The sequence below is a fragment of the Glycine soja genome, chromosome 6, assembly GCF_004193775.1.
Source record: "Glycine soja cultivar W05 chromosome 6, ASM419377v2, whole genome shotgun sequence".
NCBI lineage: Eukaryota > Viridiplantae > Streptophyta > Magnoliopsida > Fabales > Fabaceae > Glycine > Glycine soja.
In genome coordinates, this window is record NC_041007.1 from 4,159,669 (window position 1) to 4,184,331 (window position 24,663).

The 24,663-nt window shown below is 33.1% G+C and overlaps 4 protein-coding genes across 5 annotated transcripts; all 4 read left to right on the forward strand.

Annotated features, from left to right (window-relative positions):
* Positions 1-216: 216 nt before the first annotated feature.
* LOC114414843 (protein BIG GRAIN 1-like B) lies at positions 217-1,803 on the forward strand. The gene has a single exon (XM_028379280.1). It carries the CDS (start codon positions 562-564, stop codon positions 1,717-1,719), a length of 1,158 nt encoding a protein of 385 aa, XP_028235081.1. The 5' UTR covers positions 217-561; the 3' UTR covers positions 1,720-1,803.
* A 7,731-nt stretch (positions 1,804-9,534) lies between these two features.
* On the forward strand, positions 9,535-12,157 carry LOC114414844 (serine/threonine-protein kinase STY13-like). The gene is made up of 5 exons (XM_028379281.1): positions 9,535-9,811; positions 9,938-10,222; positions 10,314-10,824; positions 10,903-11,045; positions 11,792-12,157. Exons 1-5 carry the CDS (start codon positions 9,602-9,604, stop codon positions 11,981-11,983), a joined length of 1,341 nt encoding a protein of 446 aa, XP_028235082.1. The 5' UTR covers positions 9,535-9,601; the 3' UTR covers positions 11,984-12,157.
* Positions 12,158-15,933: 3,776 nt separating this feature from the next.
* LOC114414846 (mechanosensitive ion channel protein 10-like) lies at positions 15,934-20,174 on the forward strand. 2 transcript variants are annotated; one of them, XM_028379283.1, is made up of 6 exons: positions 15,934-16,350; positions 16,479-17,907; positions 18,033-18,153; positions 18,542-18,835; positions 18,908-19,110; positions 19,607-20,174. In XM_028379283.1, exons 2-6 carry the CDS (start codon positions 16,487-16,489, stop codon positions 19,869-19,871), a joined length of 2,304 nt encoding a protein of 767 aa, XP_028235084.1. In that variant the 5' UTR covers positions 15,934-16,350; positions 16,479-16,486; the 3' UTR covers positions 19,872-20,174. The 2 variants fall into 2 exon arrangements, with proteins under 2 accessions (XP_028235084.1, XP_028235083.1); XM_028379282.1 differs by having other exon boundaries at positions 15,934-16,295.
* Positions 20,175-21,234: 1,060 nt separating this feature from the next.
* LOC114414847 lies at positions 21,235-21,895 on the forward strand. Its single transcript, XM_028379284.1, has one exon. It carries the CDS (start codon positions 21,340-21,342, stop codon positions 21,709-21,711), a length of 372 nt encoding a protein of 123 aa, XP_028235085.1. The 5' UTR covers positions 21,235-21,339; the 3' UTR covers positions 21,712-21,895.
* The last annotated feature ends 2,768 nt before the right edge of the window (positions 21,896-24,663 follow it).

Sequence of the window (24,663 nt, forward strand, 5' to 3'; positions counted from 1 at the left end):
TGGGCCCTTTCAGTGGGAGCATTGACGGGCGTAACGAAACTATTCAATCCTTGACCGCAGCTTGCATTTTCCAAAACTTGATCAACGGCTACAGATTCGAATTTGTAGTTGATCAAAGCAAAAAATGGTGGCGCCGAGGGGAAGTTGGATGGAGACGCACGCGCGTGACGACACCTTTATAAAGTCCCTCACACTGTTCCCTTCTCCTTCATTCCAAAGCGTGTCACTCTCTGCTCTCATTACTCTTTTTCTTTTCTCTTTCTCTTTCTCTGGACAAGGAATCAATTACCCTGTTCACGTTTGTTTTCTCACTACCACAAACACAAAGCCTACAAACCAAGCAAATCATCCCCTTCTTCTTCAATCATGCCCCTGTCATAACACATCGACATACTAGACAACCTAGCTTCCATGGCAGCTTTTTAACCTTCCTCTATTTCTCACACCTAGAACAAACCCCTACCCCACCAAACAACACTTTATTATTCCCCTCTTCCTCACCCTCCAATCTCTCATCATTCTCTTTCACCCGTGCTGCTCCAATTTTATTACACACCCAACATGTACACAACAAAGAGAGAACAACAAAGGTTCAGGTTCCAAAACGACTCTAAAACCCCCTCCTTCTCTTCAACTCTACTCGATAAAGTCTACCGTTCCATCGACCAGAGCAACGACATGAAGCTCTACAACGAAACGATGGGGAAGAAACAGAGCAGAGTCGTCGTCGAAGAAGAAGAGATAACAGCTGCCAGCATTCGCCGCGCTTGTTTGCTTGAAAAATGGAATCGAAGCGAAAAGGTTGGAACTCAATGGAAAACACAAACGCGTTGGCATCATCATCGTCATCACGAACATGACCAGGACGTTATGTTCTTCAGTTCAACTTCGAGTTCCTCGGATTCTAGTTCTGGTTTGTTGTCCTCCTCTGACACGGAATCATTGTACGGACTGAGGTCGAAATCGCGATTTTCGTGTTTCGCGCCGCCGAGGCCGAAGCCAGTGATGACGTCAGCGAGCAATGAGGAGGGTCTAAGAAAGTCAAAATCGAGGGCGTTAAAGATTTACAACAATCTGAAGAAGGTGAAGCAACCCATCTCACCGGGGGGTAAGTTAAGTAATTTTCTTAACTCTCTGTTGGCGACAGGGGGGAGCGTAAAGAAAACCAAAACCTACGACGACACGAAAGCTCCCAAGTCGGGACAAGACTCCACGTGTTCCTCCGCTTCCTCCTTCTCGCGGTCTTGTTTGAGCAAGGCTACACCTTCCTCCTCTAAAGACAAGTTGCGAGATGGAGTTAAGCGAACGGTGCGTTTTTACCCCGTGAGTGTGATCCTGAACGAGGATTCTCGACCGTGTGGGCATAAGTGTTTGTATGAAGAGGACACGCGCGTAATGGCGTGGAAAATTGGGCGCAAGAAGAATGAAGATGAAGAATTAAGGGTCGTGGATAACAGTAGGCGCGTGGAGGAGGCTGCTAGAGAGTTCTTGAAAGAGTATCGTCGAAGCCAGAAGAAGAGCGATTTCATTAATTTGAGGGATTTTACTAATTTGGATAATGACGATGATGATGATGATGCAGCGAGTTGTTCAAGTTCGGATCTGTTCGAGCTTGATCACCTAGCGGTGATGGGAAATAATAGGTATCGTGAGGATCTTCCCGTTTACGAGACTACTTATGTTAGTACTAATCGCGCCATTGCTAATGGCCTCATATAATGTACTACTAGTAGTTCTGTTCATTTCAAGCCTATGATAATAAATTACATGCAGATTATATATTACTATAATCATTTTGTTTCATCTTCATAACTGTTTTTTCTATACAAGATAGGGAGACGAATTAAGGCAGCGTTTTATCGAAACAAAAATGTACTAGTTTTAATTAGAAAGCAATATGATAGTATTATATTTATAAATTTAATAATGGTTTTTCTTCTTAACTATGAATTTATAAGTAAATGGTTTGATTCGGATTCCAAATATGAATTAGCAACCCAATTATTAGTACGAATTAGAAATCGTGATTTGCTCATTATAAAAATAAATAAATAAATCATGAATTGTTTGAGATGATTGTGGGCATATATTGTGAATTAGAAACCAAATGAGTCGTTTTCTACTTTGTTTTGTCATTGTTTGAGCAAGACAAAAATGCGCCAGTTTTAATTAGAAAGCAATAAATTTAATAATGGTTATGGATTATAAAATTAAGTAAATGGTTTGATTCGGATACCAAATATGAATTAGAATTCCAATTAGTACGGATTAGAAACCGTGATTTGCTTGAGATCGATGATTGTGAGTATTGCGAATTAGAAACCAAATTAGTCGTTTTCTACTTTGTTTTGCCATTGGTGAGTATCTGGATGAATTCCAAACGTAGACATGGTAACTTTTTTCTGGTTAGTAATTGCATAGGTGCTTAATTTTGTGGCGGTGTGAACTGAGCTAGGCTCAGGCACATCCCGTGTTAGATACAGTAACTTTTATCCTTTGTGTAAGTAGGTATCTAGGAATGCGTGCGTGTGGCTGGCTGAAGAGAATGTTTTTGAGTGAACGAGAATATGATAAAAAAAGGACAGTAGCTGCGTGATTTATAAAAGCGAGTAGGTTACAAAAGGAGAGAGAGGTTTGGATGTGTTAATATTTCTGGATCATGATCAAACATTCACACATAGATACTGACAGAGTAGGTAGATGAAGGAGGGGTGATCAAAGAAGAAAATTAATACTAAAAAAGAGGAAGAGGAAAACGAAAGATTCGAGATGGTAGTCACAAGCAAAATGAGGGGTGCGATGGCAACCCATGGGAATAGAGAAAGTGAACACTAAAGCTTATGCTTTCTCAATTTTCTTTCTTCCATCCTCTCTGGAATTCGTATTTTGTATTGGCCACCGTTACTTGCAGGTTGCGCTACCATTCAAAAATACTACAAATGACAACAGCAGCATTTTTTTTCTTTTTAAATTTTAAATGTTGTTGTACTTTAATGGGGTCTTATAGGTTGGTTGATTGTTGCAAGTTGTTGTTTTATGGTGGGGAAAAAAAGGTTATGATAGGAGGGGGCAATCGATGATGTTGAGTGATGAGGGCAAGAGTGCAGTTAGTTTTGTCCTTTGTTTTGAGCACTTGTTGGTACATAGTACAATGCAGACTCTGCTTAGAATGATGGTGTTGAAAGCAAATCCAAGTCACTGATGCGCGGTAAAGTAAGCAATTATTGTTGCGGGGTGTTAACTTAAGATGCTGATTGCTGATTATTCACAGCCACACAGAACAGGACACTGGTCAATAGCCAGACATCTGGGTTCCTTGTACTTAACAAGCAACAAAGTTTTTTTTCTTCTTTTTTTTTCATGTAATTTTCGTCCTTGAGATACTTTTTATAATCTTTTTTATTTTATTATAAGAAATTTTTCTAATTTTGAGATATATTGATTTTTTTATATTTTTTAAAAAATTAATGAGAATCAATTAAGTGAATAAAATGATAAGAAAATAATAATTTTAAAATTATAATACCAATAATTGATAAATTTAATATAATGAATTAAATTAATTATTTTTTTTTAAATGTGAATTGATTAAAAGAATCTTATAATTTGTAACAAAAAGAAATATAATTTTACTATTTCTGCATTTTAGGAGTCACTTTAATGGTACAACTTACAAAAATGATTAAAATATTAAATACTATATATTTACAATACACTTCTTTTATATATATATAAAAGACAACACACTATATATCATCAAATCACAAATTATTACATATACTAAATTTAATAATAATTTCTTTAAATATTGTTTTAATTATAGAAATTAAATTCTAATCAAAATGGATCTCATCATGAAATACATACTTTTATTTTATAACTTAATTCTAAATATTTTTCCAGATGAAACTCGTAAATTAATTTACATTTCTTACTTTTAGTTTTTTTTCCTACTGTTATTAAAACATAAACATATTATGTGATTGTTAAATCCCTTTATATAGGAATATTTTCAATTTTTTTATAAAATTCTTTTGAAATAATCTCTTGCATTATTATTATTTTTTTTGAATGGCAATGTTTCAGTCAATCTCTTTCTCTCTTCTTGAGGATGGGGAAAGATAACTTAGCTGCGCATTCATTATTTAGGTGAAGCGCAATTTAGTAAAAAGAGTGAGATAAGGACTCTTAATGGTTTTAAGGGTTTATTTAAATTAAAAAAAAATCGTATAATTTTTATTTATGATCATTTATGTGTGCTAATAAGCTACACTTTTAGGATTTGTTCTACAAATATAAGTAAATTATTAAAGTATTTTACCAAAAATTAAATGAGAGTATTAACAGTTTAGAATAGTTTAACAAACTTAAAATATAACATAAAATTATACGTAGAGATAGTTAAAATAAATTTACTTAATCCATATTTCACTTCACCTAAACATTTTGTGTGTGTCCTAGCTAAAATAAATTAATAAGAGTCCTAAAGACCCATGTGCATAGCAATTCTCAAGTTAGAGGTGTTGGATCATGATCGATAAATAAAATTTTATTCTAAAGAGAAATTATATGTTTTAACAATAAAATATACAATAGAAGGGGAAATAAAAAGATAAAGGACATAAATGTGTGATAAAATAATATGATGGAGAGAAAAATATTATGAGAAACTAACACAGTTTTAAATAAACAATACTATTACTCTATTTTAAATTATTCGTAACCATTGGAAAGCGAACCACTGAATGTAGGGTTGATTGTTAGTTAGTAGACCTAATAATAGCCTACTCAAATAAAGCATATTATTAAGATGACTACGTGACGAGCATGCATATGGTTGCAAAATGTAGGAAGACCCACATAAAAAGAATCTCTCCCTTAGTCAAAATATCAACATGATCACATATCATTTAGAAACTAATATTTACCTGCTGTTGTGCAATTAACGGATGGTGGATGTATGACTAAATTATTCAGGAATTGCAGGTAGGGAAGTGCTTACGTAATTTTTAATGCACTATTTTACGGGTTTGAATTTAAAATTAGAGCAAAATTAGTAGGGAAAAGCTTTAAAAACTCTCTCGGAGGATTTAAAAAATGAGTAAGGATAGTTCCTATGGTTAAAGATTCCGTACAGTGGTGAGTTGGACAAGTAGCAAGCAATGACGAGAGGAATAAATTTTTGCTGGTTCGTCCAAAAAGACTAAGTGTTTTTTTTTAATGAAAAAGGATAATGATTATCGCATATTTTTCTTTTTTTTTACCATCTTCCTTTTCTTTCTTTTTTTATAATATCTTTATTTTATTTATTTTCTTTCTTTTTTTATAATATTTTTATTTTATTTCTTTACTTTCTTTTCTCTTTTCACCGTCTACACCTAAAAAATGATGTATGAAGTCATCATTATCCAAAGAAAAATATACCCGTTTGAGAGATTTTGCATATACTAAAGAGTATACTATTTATTATATTATCATTAAATAATTATGCAGAAACTACTATTCAGCAAGGCGATCCACATGATGTTATTTTACGGCATGAGTATCTTTTTTCAATTAAATTGTCCTTGTGGGTATCTAGATTGAGCAAGTTGTTACTTGTCACGTTAAAATACTTAGCTATAATCATAATTATATTCATTTCCCTCGCACTCATGAATCCCTATATCCACATATTTTATATTTAGCCCTTCGGTTAGAGCTTGGACTATCTAAGCAAACTTATTAAACTGAATTGATTCGGAAGCTACAGATAAACTAAAAAAGTCAAATACTGCTGCTATACTTTTATTTGGATGAATTAATGCTGCTAAACTATTCCGTATATATTCCACGCTGTGAAATTGGAAGATAAAAGAATAATAATGGAGATAGAAACAGGCTAAGAAAAGAGTAAGAACTCTTGTGGGCCTTTCCAAGGTGGGAGCTTGATTTAAGTAAAGATCTTGCTATTTACACCACAATTTTGCTAAGTATACCTCCATAACCCCTTTCTACCTCCCAACTACCCATTATACCCTTTTTTCTTAAAGATGTAGATCCCTTTTCTTTTTGGAAATGTATTTCCGGAATAGGTATATATTTTTTTTAATAAAATATCACTTAGGAATTAAAATTGTTGATGAGAAATACAAAAAAAAAAAAATCATTGACTAGATAGTCGCTTATCTTAAATCCATTTATGTTAGTCTTATTTTTATTTTATCATTGGAGTTTTTTAAATCCTATCTAAAATCTTATTTTTTTTTCTATTTTCATTATTCTTTAAACCCTAATTTTAAACCATCTTCACCATATATTCATTATATAATATTGTATTTTTATCAATAACATACAATATTTTGTATTTTTCTTCATGTAGCATTATATTTCGAGGTATGTTCATGTCTAAATTTATATATCATACACCTTAATTCTAAAGCAAAACTTTTGACGATAATTTTTTCCTTTAAGTGCATTCACTCATTTTTAATCCAAGTCTATGTTAACGATTTAGGCCTCAACCCTCAACGACTCTTAAGTACTTTGATTGAGGTACAATTTATTATTATCTAAAATGTTTTTCTTGAATAACATATATCACTCTAGAAGTGTATCTACAAAACTATAAACTATAGTTTTGGAGATATATTTTCAAAATAGGTATATTTAATTTCAAAATTACATTTTTGCAAAGCAAAAGGGATGTCCATCTTTAAGTGAGAAGGGTATAATGGATGGTCGGGAGGTAGAAAGTGGGGTAGGGGTGTGCTTAGAAAAAAAGTGTGTAAATAGCAATAGCGTTTAAGTAATAGACACAGGGCTGACCCAATGAATAATTACATTTAGGACCATTTCTTCTCATCAATTCTTTTTTTCTAAGTTCGCATCTGAACTTTCTTTCCTACAATCCTCTATGCAAACAAGTTTTTATTGTATACTCTATCTAAAGAAAACTTGTATCTGGAATAGATATACAATGAATATAAGTTTCTTTATGTTAAACAATGGTTCTAAAGGTAGAATATTATCTACTAATAAGAATTTTGTTTTTACGTAAAATTTAGGCATTACACAACTTTATGTATAGCAATGACACTATGTATCCATACCCAAAAACTGATTCTTTTTTTTAGAGGAACACAAAAACTGATTCTAAACTTGAGTAAATGATTAATTTAGTCCCTCAAGTATTACATTTTTTTCCTTTTAATAATTCTTGAAATAATAAAATTATATAAAATATTAAATATCTGTCAATTTAATCTCTATATAATTTCTAATACTTGAATGATTATTTATATAATTTATTTATTTTATGGAGATCACCCCTAAGTTTGTAAATTACTGTCTTAATTTTCTAGAGTCTGGTTATTTCTAGTTATGATTTTTTTAAAATACTAATAATTCAAATATTTTTTTTATAAACAATGGAGTTAATGAAAATTGAATTTAAGCCCTTTATGTATCTACCTCAACTCTCCAATCCTTAGGCTAGCCTTAATGGGTTGTTCAACTAAATTCTTATTTTACATTTTTTTACTACAGATCATATTAATAACTTAACCTTTAATTTTTTTGTTATGAAACTTTCAATAAAAAGTATTATATTAAAATTTTAAAATGTTACAACATTGTTGGTTTTGTTTGTTTTTTCGTTAATAACTATTTAGGAGAAAGTGTGATACTTTAAGATAAAATAATGATTTATTCTCTTGATCTTCTAATATCATTATAGTATAATAAACAAAAATATCAAAGAGTCTAACTCAGGTGATTGAGATGTGTGGATAGGGATGAAAATAAGTTGAGTCAAACCAAGCTTTACTCACCTTTAAGGATTGAGCTTGGTTCATTATCTGTCATGGGCTTTTTTCAAAGGCTCGACTCGGCTTACATAAAAACCTAACTTGACCTACGAGCTTATTTAAAAGCTTGCTTAAAGACATCTTTGATCAGTTAATTATTTTAAAACCTAGTGAAATACAAACTAAAAAAAAACTTATAAAATTTAGTATAAATAGTGTACAAATCCAAAAATAATTGATAAACAAAATCATATTGAATTCAAGTCGTTAAAATACAAAGTATATAAAAAGAAAATGAAAAAAAGAGCATAATATTAAAAAATGTATGAATTAGAGATGATTTATATTAATATAATCAAACAAAAATATTTAAATTGTCTGAAAATGTCTTTACAAAATATTCATTTGCTTGAAAGTATTAATCTAGTTGTATTATCCTTTTAGCTTGAGTCTCTTTCTTTTTAAAAAATTTTCACACGCAAATGAACTCTGTAGACACTTTATGTCACTTCATCCTCTCATTCATAATGTCATAAAAATGAGTTGCTATAAAGCTACCAAACAAAATATAATTCAAGATATACACTCTTAAACCAATAAATTAAAGTGCATATTTCTATTTATTTTATAAGAATCTGAAGAGTTTTAAAAGTTTTTTATTTAATAATAATAATACTTATTATTATTATCATTACTTAAACAAGCTTGTCAAATTTAACAAATTTTTTTATAGTTTGGATTTTGATCTTTTTATTTAAAAAGACTTTTTAAAAAGCTAGAACTTGATCTTTATAATAAACAAATCAAGTCGAACTTTAGATAGGTCAAGGCAAAGACTACAAGCTGCTCGACTCATTTTTTTTCATCCCTATATGTGGATGCAATCCTCGTATTTAATTTCTATAAATAAAAAAATATAATAAACAAAATAAAGATTCAACAACATGCATCACGTACGTGATACGTCGATCTTTTATGTACAGAATACTTGTTTTTTTCTTTCTGAAAGCTTAACAGCGATCGAACACCCTGAAGAAATCTAACTCCTACATCCTAGGAAGATATTTGTTGTTGCCGCTTTTGAGATGTTTGTTTTCGAAAAATTCGAATTAATCGCCTGGGTGTGAAACAAAAAAATTAACTATGATAATGAATTAATCAATCTTTGGTTTATGTTATACCTATCTTCTTGGTTTTGAAGTAAGTAAACTCCGCCAAATTCTTACCCCGCCCCTTGCCGTTTTGCGAAGGTCGAAATTTATAGGCAACATCTCATGTCCATAAGATGGACAAACAAAAACATTTGGCCAGCCGGGAAATCTGTCCCATTCTTCAACTATATACTATTGTAAAATTCAAGCTATCTCAATTTGATATGAATAATGATTGGTGGGAAATATATGCCAAGTGTGGAAAAAAAATTATTATTTTTTACCACCCATGTTATGCGAGCAACGTCAGAACACACTCTCTCTCTAAAACTCACATTAAATTTATCTGAGTAATAATAATTTTTTTGGATATTATATAAAATTAGCTTCTTCCAAATTAATTAAAATTGTGTCATTTTTTGTAAATTAATTTTAATTTGCTAGACTAAATAGATTTATTATTGTGTGAAAGTAACCGAAGGCAAGGTTCATGACAAAGTCCGTCAAGATTGTCGTGTGCACTTGGCCTTCAGTTAACAACGAAAGTTGATGATTATGACTAAAGCACTCTTTAAGACCACATTGTTGATTGTTACCCTCCTGCAGAAATTGAACGCAAAATTTGGAAGAACAGACATACAAAACTACGTACATTAAACCGACATGAATCTGCGTGAGAGCCCTCGTACTCAACAGAAACTTTCTCGGCAATCATCGAAGTCAAACAGAGGGGTGAAGCAAGAGGCAGCTGCTAGCCCTCTCTCGAGTGGATGCTGTCGAGGCTTGAGCAGCGTAAGGACTGTGTCATCCACCGCACCAACCTCGCAGCAACACGATCAGCTCCAACAGCGTTATGAAAAATTGGAAGCGAAGGTAGTCTTCAATTATACACCGTAGTATTTAGTTTTATTCAGAAAATATAGAATCCGTGACTTTTCTACTCTCCACTTTTTCCTTAATTATCTAACTCATTCAAGTGATATGTGTGAGTTGAATTAGGTAGCAGGTTTGGAAAAAGAAGTGCAAAGGCAGACAGAACTTCGAGTCATGTATAGGAAAAGAATGGAAAGAACACAAGATTACTTAAAATACTGTCTCCAAATAGCACAGGAAAATGGAATCTTGGACCTCATTGTCCACTCCAAAGTTGAACTCTCACAGTCTCCCCTCTCTCTATATACCGCCAACTCCACTCCTCCCATCCCCACTCCTTCCCACCACCCCAATCTAACGGCCATCATTGATCAAGCCAAAATCAATGGATGGTATATCAACCCAAGTGAGGTAAGTTTACTTGTTCTCATTCATTCAATAACTTTTAACATGTCAAGTACATACGAATATACAAATTTAATTTTTTGCAATTAATGGACAGATTGAGTTGGTAGAAAAAATAGGGCAAGGAACCACCGCAGACATTCACAAAGGGACATGGCGTGGATTTGATGTGGCGGTGAAGTGTATGTCCACTGCATTCTTCCGCACAAACGAAAACGGTGTCGTATTCTTCGCTCAGGAGCTCGAAACCCTCTCAAGGCAGCGCCACCGGTTCGTGCTCCACCTCATGGGTGCATGTCTTGAGCCTCCTCATCATGCATGGATAGTTACTGAGTATCTCAACACCACGCTCAAGGAGTGGCTACATGGGCCTGCCAAAAGGCCCAAAAACAGATCCGTCCCACTTCCTCCCTTCAAAGACAGACTCATACGGGCCTTGGAAACAGCCCAAGCCATGCAGTATCTCCACGACCAAAAGCCCAAAGTGGTTCACCGTGACTTGAAGCCCAGCAACATCTTCCTGGACGATGCATTGCATGTTAGGGTTGCGGATTTTGGACATGCACGGTTCTTGGGTGACGACGAAATGGCCCTCACCGGAGAAACAGGCAAGTTCTGAATTCCGATGAATATATTGAATTATTTGATTGAGGTCCTATAATGAAATTTTGTTTTCATTTTTTCAGGAACATACGTGTATATGGCTCCAGAGGTAATCAGATGTGAGCCCTATAATGAAAAATGTGATGTATACAGTTTTGGAATCATACTGAACGAGCTACTTACTGGAAAATACCCTTATATTGAGACACAATTTGGTCCCGCCAAGGTAACTACATCAATTTGATTCTTAATTATTTGTTTTGTTGATTCTTTTTTGTATACTACTGCTATGTTTAGGATAGTTTAAATAAATAATCACTTATTTTTGAAGAAGAAAAAAAAAGAGGTAAGCTAACAAAAGATTAATTTTTTCAAGATAAAATCAAACTAAACAAGCATTACCTTTATTATTAACTTATATGTTCATTTGTTTAAGAATAACACATAGATTAAGAAATATAACTAATATTTTGTTTATATTAAAACTATTTTAACTTTCTAATATAACCTTTTGTTATGATAAATACGTAAAATGTTCAATAATTTAGTAGAAATATAGACATCATTGAAAAAAACTGTCAATGTTATCTTGAACTTTTAAGATGACAAGTAAATCAGATCCCACAAAAAAAAATGACAGGTAAATAAGAACTAGATTTTATCCTAAAAGTACACAATTAATCACCGAACTAAAATTTTGGACACAAAATTTTTTGGTTGTAGTTAAAGTCCTATTTGAATATATTTCTTCAAGAGTCCTTGTAAGAAAAAAAAAGTAAAATGAATTAAATTTTTTCTCATAAATTAAAATACTCTCATACACTTAACTTTTTATAGAAACTCTCTTGTCCAACTTTTTAAAACAAAGATAAGTAATTGATTTTAACTTATAAAATAAGCTCAACTCATTTTTCCTTCTTATTTTCTTCTAATCTTACTTTGTTGTAATATATATTACGAATTTGATATTAGATTGCCATGGAAGTTGTGGAGGGCAAGCTAAGGCCTTTGCTTCCATCAAGGGACGATGGTGACCAACTGGGAGAGCTAATTGACTTAATATGTCTTTGCTGGGATGGAAATCCATCCACTCGACCATCCTTCGCAACAATTAGTCGTAGCCTCAAAAGCTATGCCAAGAGGGTCCTCCAAATTTCTAGTTAGTGTATCGAACATCAAATCAATTGTTTACTAATTCGAAAAGCAGTACTAGTATAATTAAGCAACATATGATGCACGATTCGTTTATACGTGGAATTAATTAATAAAATGCATAATGAATTTTATAAAATTTATCTGGTAAAAAGCAATATCAATAGATCATTTTTATAATATAAACTATTTAATTAATTTATATTTACATATGTTGCGTAAGAAGATCTCTACTCTAGTCCAAGTAAGGAAATAAATAAAAAGATGTGGTGGAATATTCAACTCTTCCACCACCCAAGTCCCAACCCAGCACTAATTATTGTTTATTTATTTTTTGTCATGAACTATTGGTCTTGAGGATCAAATGAGATATCATGCATTATCAAGTTTAAAAAAAATGGAGATCAATATCATTTAATTTACATTAAGACTAAGCCAATATTCGAATAAAGATTGGTTTAATTATATATTAAATATAATTAATAAAATGATATAGGGACACCTTGTGATCTCTCAATAAAAAAAAGGAAAGGATGTTATTTATGAAAAGTCTTCATTTACCATGTACGAAGGTGACTAGACTCGAGAAAAAAGAAAGGACAAAAAGAATATTAAATTGTCAATGCTGTCTAACTGTCTAAAGCAGATTATAAGGAAGTCTTAATCAGGGTCCCCCTCTAAGCTATGATACATTGTAGTTGTTGTTGCATTGCTGGGAGGTGATGGTGATGATTTCTGATTCTGATCCAAGTTACAAAGCAAAATGCATTATTGATTTTGCTATATATGCAAAGTTGCTCCTCCGACCTCTATTTTGAGTTGTTCTTGTGATGATGGGGGATTTTCAATTTCGGAATATATATCTCTAGAGAATCCTCTTATCATTATTCTCCACCGACGATATGCTGGCAATGTCTGGTCTCTAGTGCTTTTTGTGGCTCCTTCTTCCTTTTTGTCATAATTTGTTTAGCGAAGCAATCTGTTTGTTGCATGGAAATATTTTTTTAAAAAAAAAATACGTTTTTCTGTTATTTAGTTCAATTGTTCAAAATTCAAATACATATTTTTACTGTTATTCAATTCAATCAACGTTTTTTTTTTCAAAATATTTATTTTAAATGAAAGAAAAATGTGACTTTTTAATTATTACACCTCACCTATATTCAAAATACTACTATTACATATGTCAAAGGGTGTCAGTTGGTTCAATAAGTTGCATGAGCTCATAATACTCACCAAAAAAAAATACTACTATATATGTTCTCACTTCTCATTTGAAAATGATATTATTGAAAAATACTTTTGGGTTATCTTTCCCTGGTAGAAAAAAAAAAAAAGAAAATGTGAAAGAAATAAAGTACAATAAAAAATAATTAAACTTGTGGGCATTCCAGAAAATAAAAAATTGGGTATGGCCTAATTTTTTGGTATGGACTCTCACGTTCTAAAACTTACTAATGAACGGATTCATGAAAGGAGGGTAAAATTTCTGGTACGCATATCTCTGAAATCACATGATGGAGAAGTGCGAAGGCAGAAAACACATGGGCAGCTTGAATAATTCAGCCAACTTACGTCAAAGACTTTCCACCTAATACGAGAAAAATATGAAATATGTGTTTTGGATTATCCTCGTTTCCTAATGAGTCACTGAATATTATCAGGGTGAAAGTTGACGAGTTCAAGAAGTCGAATAATATTAAAATAAATGCAAATAAGCAAATATTTAACCATCATAGATTTAATTAATTTTATTTGCTTTTTACTAATTAATAAAACTTACATAACTGAGACCTGATCAATTATTTGATAGGGAAATTCTTTAAATAACTGATACTGATTCAATTGTATATCGATTTTCTTTCGTGCATAAAATATAATTAATTTTTAATTAGAATTTTAGGAATAGAGGCGTGTCATTCCTTTAATTATTTATTAGGATCTAAGCTCCAAATTTTTTCATTAAGATTAATCTCACTTTAACTAAGTTCTATTTTTAAGTTGTAAAGTTTAAAATACACTTAATAAAAATAATAATACTGCACTTGAAAATCTGAAATCATATATAAAATTTATAAAAAAAAAATAGATTAAAAATATTTAAAATTCAAATAATATTAATAATAAACAAATAATTTAAGGTAAAAACTTAATGGTCGAAACCTAAATTATGTGTGCCTGCATTGATCTATATATTCTCATTACTTCTTGATTGATGCTAATATTAAGCACAATCCATTAGTATATAAATATAAGTTGTAGCCCTATTTCTAATTAATATAGACAGTTGCTCTGTTATGCTTCCGAAGACGTAGACATATTGTTGAATCAGTAAATAATATGTATAAGTTATTCCAAAAAATTATTTATAGTTGGCCGTATTGATTAGAGTTTGGCCAAAAATCAGTCTTTGATCAGATTAGTACTCTGACATTTTGGGTACGTTCTCTTCAGATACTTGCATTCTTACTTTGTTGCTTAATGACACTTGGGCGTTAGAATTTACATACGTGACTACAACCATCACACTGCACGTTGCCCCAACACAAAGACAATGAACATCCTCATCACCCACCAGTGTGTTTACATGTGCCTTTGGAGCTCCAAATTTGAGCTTCAAACTTTAACTTCAAATGTGAGTTAAAAATGTGATTCTAACTTTACGACTCAAGTTTCATTGAAGTAATTAAAAGTAATTTCTCATCACCCAAAACTTGAGTCACATAATGTGTTTTAAGTATATTTTTATTATCTTGATGAATAGCAAAGATAAAAAACATATGTGCATGCATATTTGATAATTTTACATCCAAAATAATTTTTATTGCAGGTTTTTAAACAATTTTGTCTGACAAAATTAATTTTTTAATATCTGTCATACAAATAAAAAAATACATTACAACCGACTCACGTTGTTTTAAAATTAATTTTACAAAATTACATTAATTCAAATTAATTTTACAAACATATATATGCACACACATCTGACTTGAATTGCAATCATATTAACACCATAGCTGAACATAAGTATATATTATATTATGTGTATACCAATCAATTTACTTAGCCAATGTTTGAAAATTTGTTAGCAAGCTCCTTCAACGTATCTTGAATCCATAAGACACTAAAACTCTAAAAGGTTAATTACTTCTGCAAACGTTCATTCAAGGTACAGAGAAACGACGAACGGAGAGCCAAACATGTGTTTTAACGATCAACACAGTTTATAATTACAAATTTATGGGTTAAATATATTTTTTATTTTTTACAAATAAGATAATATTTATTTTTAGTCTCTCAAAAATAAATTGCATCTTTTATATCTATCATTTATAAAAAAGTGTCAGTTAGGATCATTGTTCGTCACAAAAAATTGTCTCCATTTAATTTCTCTTTTATAAATTATGTTTTAGGAACTAAAAGTCATCATTAGTTTTATTTACATGCTGCAAACATATTTAATAATAATTTTATTGAAAATATTTCTAATAAACTATTCTTAAAAATCAAGCTAAACTGAACACAAGAAGTGATGAGTACTAACAAATACTATTTCTAATCCTTTTAATTTAGTATTTATTTTTGTTTTTAGTCATTATAAATTATATTTTTTTTTTTGTATATAACGCTTTAAATAATATTTTTTGATTCTTTAAAATATTATCTAAAGTATAATAAAATAAACCGAACATAATTTATAAAAATTATAAGTATCAAAAGAAAAATAAGTTTAAATGGTAAGAAAAAATATATTTAAATGTAAAATAAAAGTAGGATCATTTCCAATAAATTGACGGAATATATATATATATATATATATATATATATATATATATGCATGAAAAGAAGTTAGAAAGTGTGCAGTTTTTGATGCTGAAGCAACATGTCTCATTAATATGGATTATGTTTGTTTAGTAAATAAACAATACCTGCTCCGCTATTTGTTTATTACATCCATATACATATAGACATAGTCATAAAGTCTTGGTTTCTGTTTAGTCATTTTGGCCTTTCTTGGGGGCTGTGATGCAAAACCAGAGTTTCCTCTTACCGCAAATCACTCGCACACACATTTCCATCTAAAAACTCTTACTTTCAAATCAGTCTGCCTCTCTGTCCCCAAACAAAACCTTTTGCCGTTGTTTATGACTCACATCACTCACCCTTAATCCCTGTTCTTGTAAATCTATACCTGTGTTTGTGTGTGATTTTTCCAACCTTTGACAACCAACTTTATCCGCCATCCATTGTTTTCTATCTCACATAATTAGTTATAACTCCACCTGATCTGTTTCCTTTCATCTTTTTATTTATATCAGTATCAGTAAGTGCTATTCTTTTTTGTCTGGTACTCCTAACCCAAGTCCAAGTTGTTCTTGGTATATACTCTACACATATTAAAAAGAATAAAATCATTTATAAAGTAGACTTGCGCCAGTGTGTTTTGTTTCTTGTGACTGCTTATTAATTTCGTCAACTTTGTATTATTTTTATTTTTTTGCTGTAGGGTTGTGAATGGATGTTATTAATAAGCAGCAAGGTGGTCTAAAATGCGGTGAAGTAACCATGGCTGAGAAGAAGAGAGAAGTGATGGTGGCGATTCCAAACGAGCAGCAGCATAGCAGGGTGAATTCGCCACACAGAATATTAAACGACAACGAGGTTGCCGGAGCAAAGTCGCCACCTTTAAACTGTGCTTCCCCTGAGATAAGGTTCATGCCAAGCCCAAACAAGCCCCCAAAAGTTTTCACTTCCAACGCCAACCTCACTCGGCGAAAATCACTCACAAGGTCAGTGTATTCCAAACCCAAATCAAGGTTTGGTGAACAACCTTACCCCATTGATGGGACCCTTTTGGAAGATAATGCAAACTCAACTTTGCAAGAAAACTTGACTGTTGGTTCGCCATATAAAGCATCACCTAATAACAACAACAAAGCTGGGACTGTTAATAGAACATTCTCCATCCTGTCTGTGATCACTCCCAAGACACCGCTGATGGCGTCTCCCGGGCCGGCCGGGGAGGATTTCGATGAAATCATTTACAAGAAAGTTGAATTGAGTAAAAACAAGCGTAGTAGGAGACTGACTGCTAAGATGTTGTTTGAATGGTTTGTGTTTGTGTGCATTGCAAGTAGCTTGGTGGCTAGTTTAGCTGTTGGAAAACTTAAAAGGACCGAGATTTGGGGTTTGGGGTTTTGGAGGTTGTGTGTGCTTGTGATGGTGACCTTTTGCGGCATGTTGGTTACAAGATGGTTTATGCACATTGTTGTTTTCTTGATTGAGACCAACTTTTTGCTGAGGAAAAAGGTGCTGTATTTTGTCTATGGACTGAAGAAGTGTGTCCAGTTCTTCATTTGGCTTGGTTTGGTTCTTCTCACATGGGTGCTGTTGATTAACCGCGGGGTCCACCGAACTGAACTGGCCTCAAAGATTTTGAATGGGGTAACATGGACTCTTGTTTCCCTCCTCATTGGAGCATTCCTGTGGTTCGTGAAGACATTGTTGTTAAAGATCTTGGCATCGAATTTCCATGTCAAGTCTTTCTTTGATCGAATTCAAGAATCGCTCTTCCATCAGTACATTCTGCAGACTCTCTCTGGACCTCCACTTGTAGAAGAGGCTGAGAAGGTTGGGGCATCGTACAGTGTTGGTCATTTTAGTTTTAGGAGTACAGATGGTAAAGGTGGCACAAAGAAAGAGACTATTGATATCGCAAAGCTTCACCAGATGAAACAAGAGAAAGTTTCTGCGTGGACTATGAAGGTTTTGGTAGATGCAATGACAACTTCAGGGCTGTCCACAATCTCTAGTGCACTAGATGAAAGTTTCGATGAAGGAGAAAATGAACAAACTGATAAAGAGATTACTAATGAGATGGAAGCAACTGCTGCTGCCTATTACATTTTCAGGAATGTGGCTGCCCCTGGTTGCACGTAAGAATATATGCACTATAACCTCTAGATGCTTGTAAATGCATTATTTGTCCTCCTCCTCCTCCTCCTTTTTTGTAATATCTGCCACTCTTGTTTCTCCATAATAGTTCTGTCATTATGAATAGGTACATTGATGAGGATGAACTTCGGAGGTTCATGATTAAGGAAGAAGTGCGAATGGTATATCCCCTATTGGCTGAAGCAGAAACGGGGCAAATTACTAGAAAGTCCTTAACAGACTGGTTGGTAAGGTCTTTGTTGTAGCAACTGCTGACTCTATATTTGATTGGTGCCTCTACCTATTGCTTGTAACTGCTTTACCTGTCATGGCTGTTATAACTGCTGGGGTTACTGCTATATATATATCCCCTGCATGTTTGCCATAGTGTGAGTGTGAGTGTATGTACAGAGCCAATATTGATTCCAAAAGAATAACAACAGCATTCAGTTTTGTGCCTTGTGTCTGTGTGTGATTATATCTTCTTTTTCTAGTTTTGATCTTGCTTTGCAGTATCACAGTTCTTGAACCAACAGTCTTCTATATGTGCTCATCTAAAATTTGTCATGATAATGAAGGACTGAAATTCTGTTTTGGTTGCTAACATTTTCACTCCATAATGTCTGTGTTCTTCAGTTGAAGGTTTATCAAGAACGCAGAGCATTAGCACATGCCTTAAGTGACACTAAAACAGCTGTAAAACAACTAAACAAACTCGTGACCGTACTCCTAGTAGTGGTGAACATAATCGTGTGGCTTCTACTGATGGAGATTGCAACAACAAAAGTACTTGTATTCCTCTCATCACAGCTAGTACTTGCAGCTTTCATGTTTGGAAACACATGCAAGAACATATTTGAAGCTATCATCTTTGTGTTTGTAATGCATCCATTTGATGTTGGTGATCGGTGTGTTATTGATGGTGTTGAGGTAATCTATAGCTTCTAGATTTTGTCTCCTTGTTTGAGATTTGTATGTTTATGGCTTCTGATCGTCTGGCAGCTATTGGTTGAAGAAATGAATATATTGACAACAGTCTTCTTGAAGCTTAATAATGAAAAGGTGTACTATCCAAACTCTGTCCTGGCCACAAAACCAATTAGCAATTATTACAGAAGCCCAGATATGGGTGACCGCGTAGATTTCTCCATTGATTTTATGACACCAGCAGAGAAGATTGGGGCACTGAAAGAAAAAATAAAAAGGTAAGCTAATCGTATCTTCATGGGTAAATGAGTAGGTTCTTTAGTCATCATCAAATGCATTTTCCTTTTTAGGTTATGGCTTCCAAGTATTATTTGACCATCCATGGATGTAATAACCTATGAACTAATAAAGGAAAAATGAAACATTTTAATACATGCCTCCAAATTTTTTCACTAGTTGCTGTGATTTTCTTTCTAATCTAAATTGGTGGAGTACCATCAAGATTACCATATGAGGAGCATGTCGTATTCTTTTATTGTGAATTAAGATGTTGCATATAAGTTTGATTGAGAGTTGAGACTTGTTGTAAGTGAAGGTGTGCGTCTGAAACAGGAGGATAGATGGGGTGTGCAAATTTTTTCCTATTTTTTCTTCACAGGAAATTTATAAGATAACTGGAGTTTTGTCACCAAAATTGGAATAACTCGTATTTCTGTTATGCCCTTGTAGCATGTCTGTGCTTTCCTTTGTTCTTATGTCTTTTTATAAAATTAGGTACGTGGAGAGAAATCCACAATACTGGCACTCCAATCATGGCTTAGTAGTGAAGGAGATTGAAGATGTAAACAAGATTAAGATGGCTCTCAATGTTACCCACACAATGAACTTTCAAGAGTTTGGGGAGAAAACCAAGCGAAGAACTGAATTGGTGATGGAAGTAAAGAAAATGTTTGAAGAGCTCAATATCAGATACAACCTTCTTCCTCAAGGCATTCATCTCAGACATATTGAACCAAACTCGAGTGTGCTCAATACATGATTCAGCTGCATGCATGTGTGTCTCCTATGTTTCATTTCATCTGTCAAATACCACCAGACCTTTTCTTTGGTTGATTTAATTCATGATAGTTGTGAGTGGTGCTTTAGTAAAGTATATATATATATATATATATATATAGGGCCTTAATTAACAGACAGTATTAACAAATGTTTTTTCCCTAGATATGATAATGAAATTATGAATTCAGGACTCTTATTCTTGACTATACGAACCTTCAAGTGGATCCAATGTAAAAGTAAAATTTTGTCCCACAATTGAACTCCTTCCTGTGTCTGGTTATAATTCTGATGCCTGTTGAATGGAGGTTTAGCTACTTTTCTTTGTCATAGTTGGATTTCCTCTCTCTCTCTCTCCGAGGCTGTAGTAATTGAGATAGATCCCACTTCCCAGGTCCAAAAGAAAAAAAAGGCTAACTGTATCTGTAAGCGAAACAATTGTTCTGCGTTGTCAATTGCAGCGGTTTTCAGTTTTGTTACGAAGAACTAGTAGGTTTCTTCCTTTTTTTTTTTTTAAAAAAAAAAAAAAAACTACTAGGTTTCTTTGAGTAAGTTTGTTCATAAACACTTTTAGTCTAGATAAAAAAAATAGGAAAGAAAAAAAAATCTTTTCTTGTAAGTTAAAATTAATTTATGTATAAGGTAAAAATATGTTTTTAAAAGAAACTAATATAAGAATTTTTACAATTTATAAGTTAATTTTAATTTATAAAAAAGTTTATTTTATTTTTTATTTATTTTTTTCTAAAAGTGTTTATGAAAAAATTTATCTAAACAGACTCAGAATAACTTTTAGCTTATTTTTTTATTTTTATTCTTTTCTCTTCCATACAATCAAATGAGAAGGGAAGTAAAATCTCTCTTTTCATGTATGTTTCCTTTCAATATTGAGAGATTTTTTTAAAAGAGAAGAAAAGCAAATAAAATATTTTTAAGGTATTAAGTACATTTTTTTTTTCAAAATTACAAAAATATCGAAGTAAAAAATTTTAAAATTTATTTACTTCTCTTATGAATTAAATAAGAAAAGGATTAATCAAATGATCCGAACATGTAAAATTTCTTTTCTTTTGAACCAGTGAAAATTACAAATCCATAGTCTGACCTAGTAAAAAAAAAAAGTAAAGGATTATTTCCTCTCTTTGCCCGTTAAATGTCTATTCAAGTTAGTCCTTGCTCCTTAATGTCACAAGAGTAAGCAACATTATCCCTCTTGAAGCCACAGCTCTTAAGTGGATCATGTTCCAGATTATCGATAACCTTATCCTCCCAATACCAGGTAAAGAAAATCCCACGTAGGATAACCTACAGGTGCCACGTCAACATAAAATCTCCAGTTAACACCTTGCATCTTATCGTGTCCATTTCGTGATCCACTCTCTGAGCCCCAATCTCTTGAGCAGCAGAATCTTCAGGCCAAGCCAGGTAAGCAAGCACAACACAACCCCGAAATGGCTTCTGCTTCTGTTCCCATGGCTTTCTCGCTGAGCTCTGTTATCAACAACAACAAGCCTTCATCCGAAGCCTTCTTCAGGCCACTACCCCTACGGCAACCAAAGAGGACCCTCTTCACCACAAAGGCAGTGTCAAACTCCAAGGCTCAAATCAATGCATCTTTGAAGGAGAAGGCAGTTGCAGGACTCACAGCAGCTTCTGTGACAGCATCTATGGTGGTTCCGGAGGTGGCTCATGCTGCTGGATATGAGTTCTCCCCTTCCCTCAAGAACTTTCTGCTAAGCATCTTTGCTGGTGGGTTTGTTCTAGTAGCCATATTTGGAGCCGTTATTGGGGTTTCCAACTTTGATCCGGTTAAGAGAACTTAAAGCCCGCATGCTCCAATGCTTTTTAATTTCATATGTCTTTTTCACTACTCTTCTATCTTCTTCTTTCATGTATGTTATATGCAACTGGTATATGTTATATGCATACTATCTATATCCCAGCTGCACTTTATTTTATGTTATATTCTCCTTATATATGCTTATTAATCTTCATGGTTCGATGTTATGTTTAATGGGTGATCCTGCTAAGAGATTACGGTTTGTGATATAGAAGGAACCACATTTTTAAAAAGTATGATGAACCATTATCAGAATTCTGAATAAAGGAATGCCTCAAAACTTAATTCACAATACAAACAAGTATGTCATGAGTTCATCATTCCAATTCAATGATCCTAACTTGGATATTTAGAAGCAAATTGATGAAACTCTACGTAAATTGTTGTTTGAATTTTTAATTTAGGTGTCCTTGTATTCTTACATACTTTTTTGAGTGTTGTACCGAGTCCCTCATACCATAGCGTGACATGAAAAATAAATTTGTATCCTCACATTACTTTTGAAGTAGAATCAAGACTCGGTACAATACTGTTAAGTGTAGAAGAATTTATCCTCAACCTTTTCGGCTTCAGAAAACCTCAGAGACGATAAGCCACGCCATGCCCTGGAATGAATCTAGCATTTTTTCCGTTTACACGCGAGTTTCATTCTGAAGCCTGAAATAACGATTAGAGTCAAGATCTAATACATTTATGTGCGGATATTGGTATTAGTAGAATCTAGTTATTCACTTGTGCCAATTTGGTTATCACTCATAATCTATTTCTTTTGTCGGGATACATGTTCCAATGGAAAATCAATGATTATTATTAAACTAGACACACATTTCAGTTATGTTCACTGATTCAAAATTAATTCTATTAAAATCAATCTTACCCAAGTAACGAAGGTCTTAAATTTGTGGGGAGATGTTGGGTTTTGCATGTGAATTGCAAAGAAAATGTAATTACCATGACAGCCAAGTCACAAGCAAAGATTTGTCTCAGGCTTACCATAACCCATCCCATGTATCAACAAAAGATGGTATATGAATTGTGTATGCCATTACATCTGCAAAGAAACAAGCGCAAGAAGACATAAGAAAAACAAATCTATGAGCAAAACCATAACACACTGTCCTTGCTATCTTTTGAACCGCTATTGGAGTCTGAATTTGAAACCTTGCAAGTCACAACAGATGGCTTAAGTTAAATTCTTACATTTGAAGACTTGTTTGATAATGTTGTAAATAGAACTGAAGACCTCTTTGTGTGCCAAGATACCTGCCGGTCCAGCCTGTACAAGATACGATATGGCATTCTTTATATTAACAATTTAATTATAGAGAAATTTAGATTATCAATCATAGATTTAATTTTTAATATTTAGCATGAAATTCAATTTTCAAATGTTAATACTACTAATTGAATCAATCAAGAAAGCTCATATCAATCTTATAAAAAATGCACTACCCTTTTAAAAGTGCAACAAGGTAAATTAAATTTACTGCATACTCCAGTAAGTCTGCGGTTGATAAGCTCCCTCGAAAGTCCATGGTCTAAATGGAGAACTATTTCTAGCAGCCTTCCACAAATAGGCATATAAAAACACAAGATGGACGGAATGAACAAATAATTTTCCTAACGCTAAAACAGAAATATCAAAGGGGTGTTGTGTGTGTTTGTGACTTTAAGAGAACCACACAAGACATGTAATGTATCTATATTTCTAGTTAAATTAACTAGTTGATGGAAGGGTGCAGTGACCACCAAAGTTTGATTGCACAACAAACTGGGCTTGAGTGTGTTATGGGGGTGTGGCAAAGTGGGCATGCTTGCTTTTCTTTACACCATTCTGTGATACAGTTCCTTCATAGAGCACATCAAACAGGAGATGAAAGAACAGACACAGAGGTAAAGGGGCATTTGAAGAATTGAAAGAATGCAGGTAGACAATACCAGAATAATACATGCGGAAGTAGCTGTTAGGTGTTGTCACTTTCCCGGCAGACTACATTTGCTAACCCCAGTAGTCGCTTCTTTGCTTGGGTGTTGGGACTATTAAACGGAAAATGGATTTCAGCTAATGCTATTATGAAAAATTGGGTCATGAAATTTTCTGCAAGAGGACTAACACTCACACACACAGAGCAATACAGTACCTGTGCAAGTAATAACAGACAAAACAACCCAAGTACACATCAAAACAAAAAGAAACAATACTGAGATAGAATAAGGGAAAATGACACCAGGTGTATGTGGCGCCATGATTCAGCCAATATAACCTACATCCATAGCCATAGGAGAGAGCAGTTCAATATATTTTGTAATCAAGATTGATTTTCTGTTACAATGGAGCTTTTCCCTTGGGCTTCTCATGCCTCTTCCCTAGCACTCGTGCTAGAATCTCCCCAAGAATCCCAAGTCCCTTTTTTGTTTTGACACCCTAAATCTCTCATTTGTTTCTCACTGATTTTGATTATAGTAGCAGTGTTTTGCATGCATGTTGTAAAATTTTCATTAGCCTATACATTATATAAGGGTCACACATATATATTATATATATATATATATATGGAACTAAATCCGGCTGATTTTTTAGGCACACTTCATATTGATAATGAGGACATGATGGTCATAGAGTTGCCTAATTCCATTAATGCTTTCATTTAATTTCACTTGTCATCTGCTGTGATGAAGTTAATGACATTTTTGAAGGAATGATGGAGCTGCCTGATTTCACTAATGCTTTTATTTGATTCTGCTCACTATCTGCAGTAATGAAGTTAGTGACATTTCTTTAAGGAAATTTGATAAAAACAACTCTCTTTCTGTCTTGAAAGAAAACAGGCTTCCTTCAAAACTATATATGTAAACTTTCACAAAATTAGTTTGGCAATGTCAGAATGTGTTTATTCCACTGTAGATCCTAAATTTGACAGGTAAAGCAATATTT

Bases quoted from the DNA above. Each gene is read 5' to 3' on its own strand.
- LOC114414843 (XM_028379280.1), top strand. From the start codon at position 562: ATGTACACAACAAAGAGAGAACAACAAAGGTTCAGGTTCCAAAACGAC.
- LOC114414844 (XM_028379281.1), top strand. From the start codon at position 9,602: ATGAATCTGCGTGAGAGCCCTCGTACTCAACAGAAACTTTCTCGGCAA. The intron at 9,812-9,937 runs GTAGTCTTCAAT...GAGTTGAATTAG, and splicing joins ATGAAAAATTGGAAGCGAAG to GTAGCAGGTTTGGAAAAAGA. The intron at 10,825-10,902 runs GCAAGTTCTGAA...TCATTTTTTCAG, and splicing joins GGCCCTCACCGGAGAAACAG to GAACATACGTGTATATGGCT.
- LOC114414846 (XM_028379283.1), top strand. From the start codon at position 16,487: ATGGATGTTATTAATAAGCAGCAAGGTGGTCTAAAATGCGGTGAAGTA. The intron at 18,154-18,541 runs GTAAGGTCTTTG...TGTGTTCTTCAG, and splicing joins AGTCCTTAACAGACTGGTTG to TTGAAGGTTTATCAAGAACG. The intron at 19,111-19,606 runs GTAAGCTAATCG...TTATAAAATTAG, and splicing joins CTGAAAGAAAAAATAAAAAG to GTACGTGGAGAGAAATCCAC.
- LOC114414847 (XM_028379284.1), top strand. From the start codon at position 21,340: ATGGCTTCTGCTTCTGTTCCCATGGCTTTCTCGCTGAGCTCTGTTATC.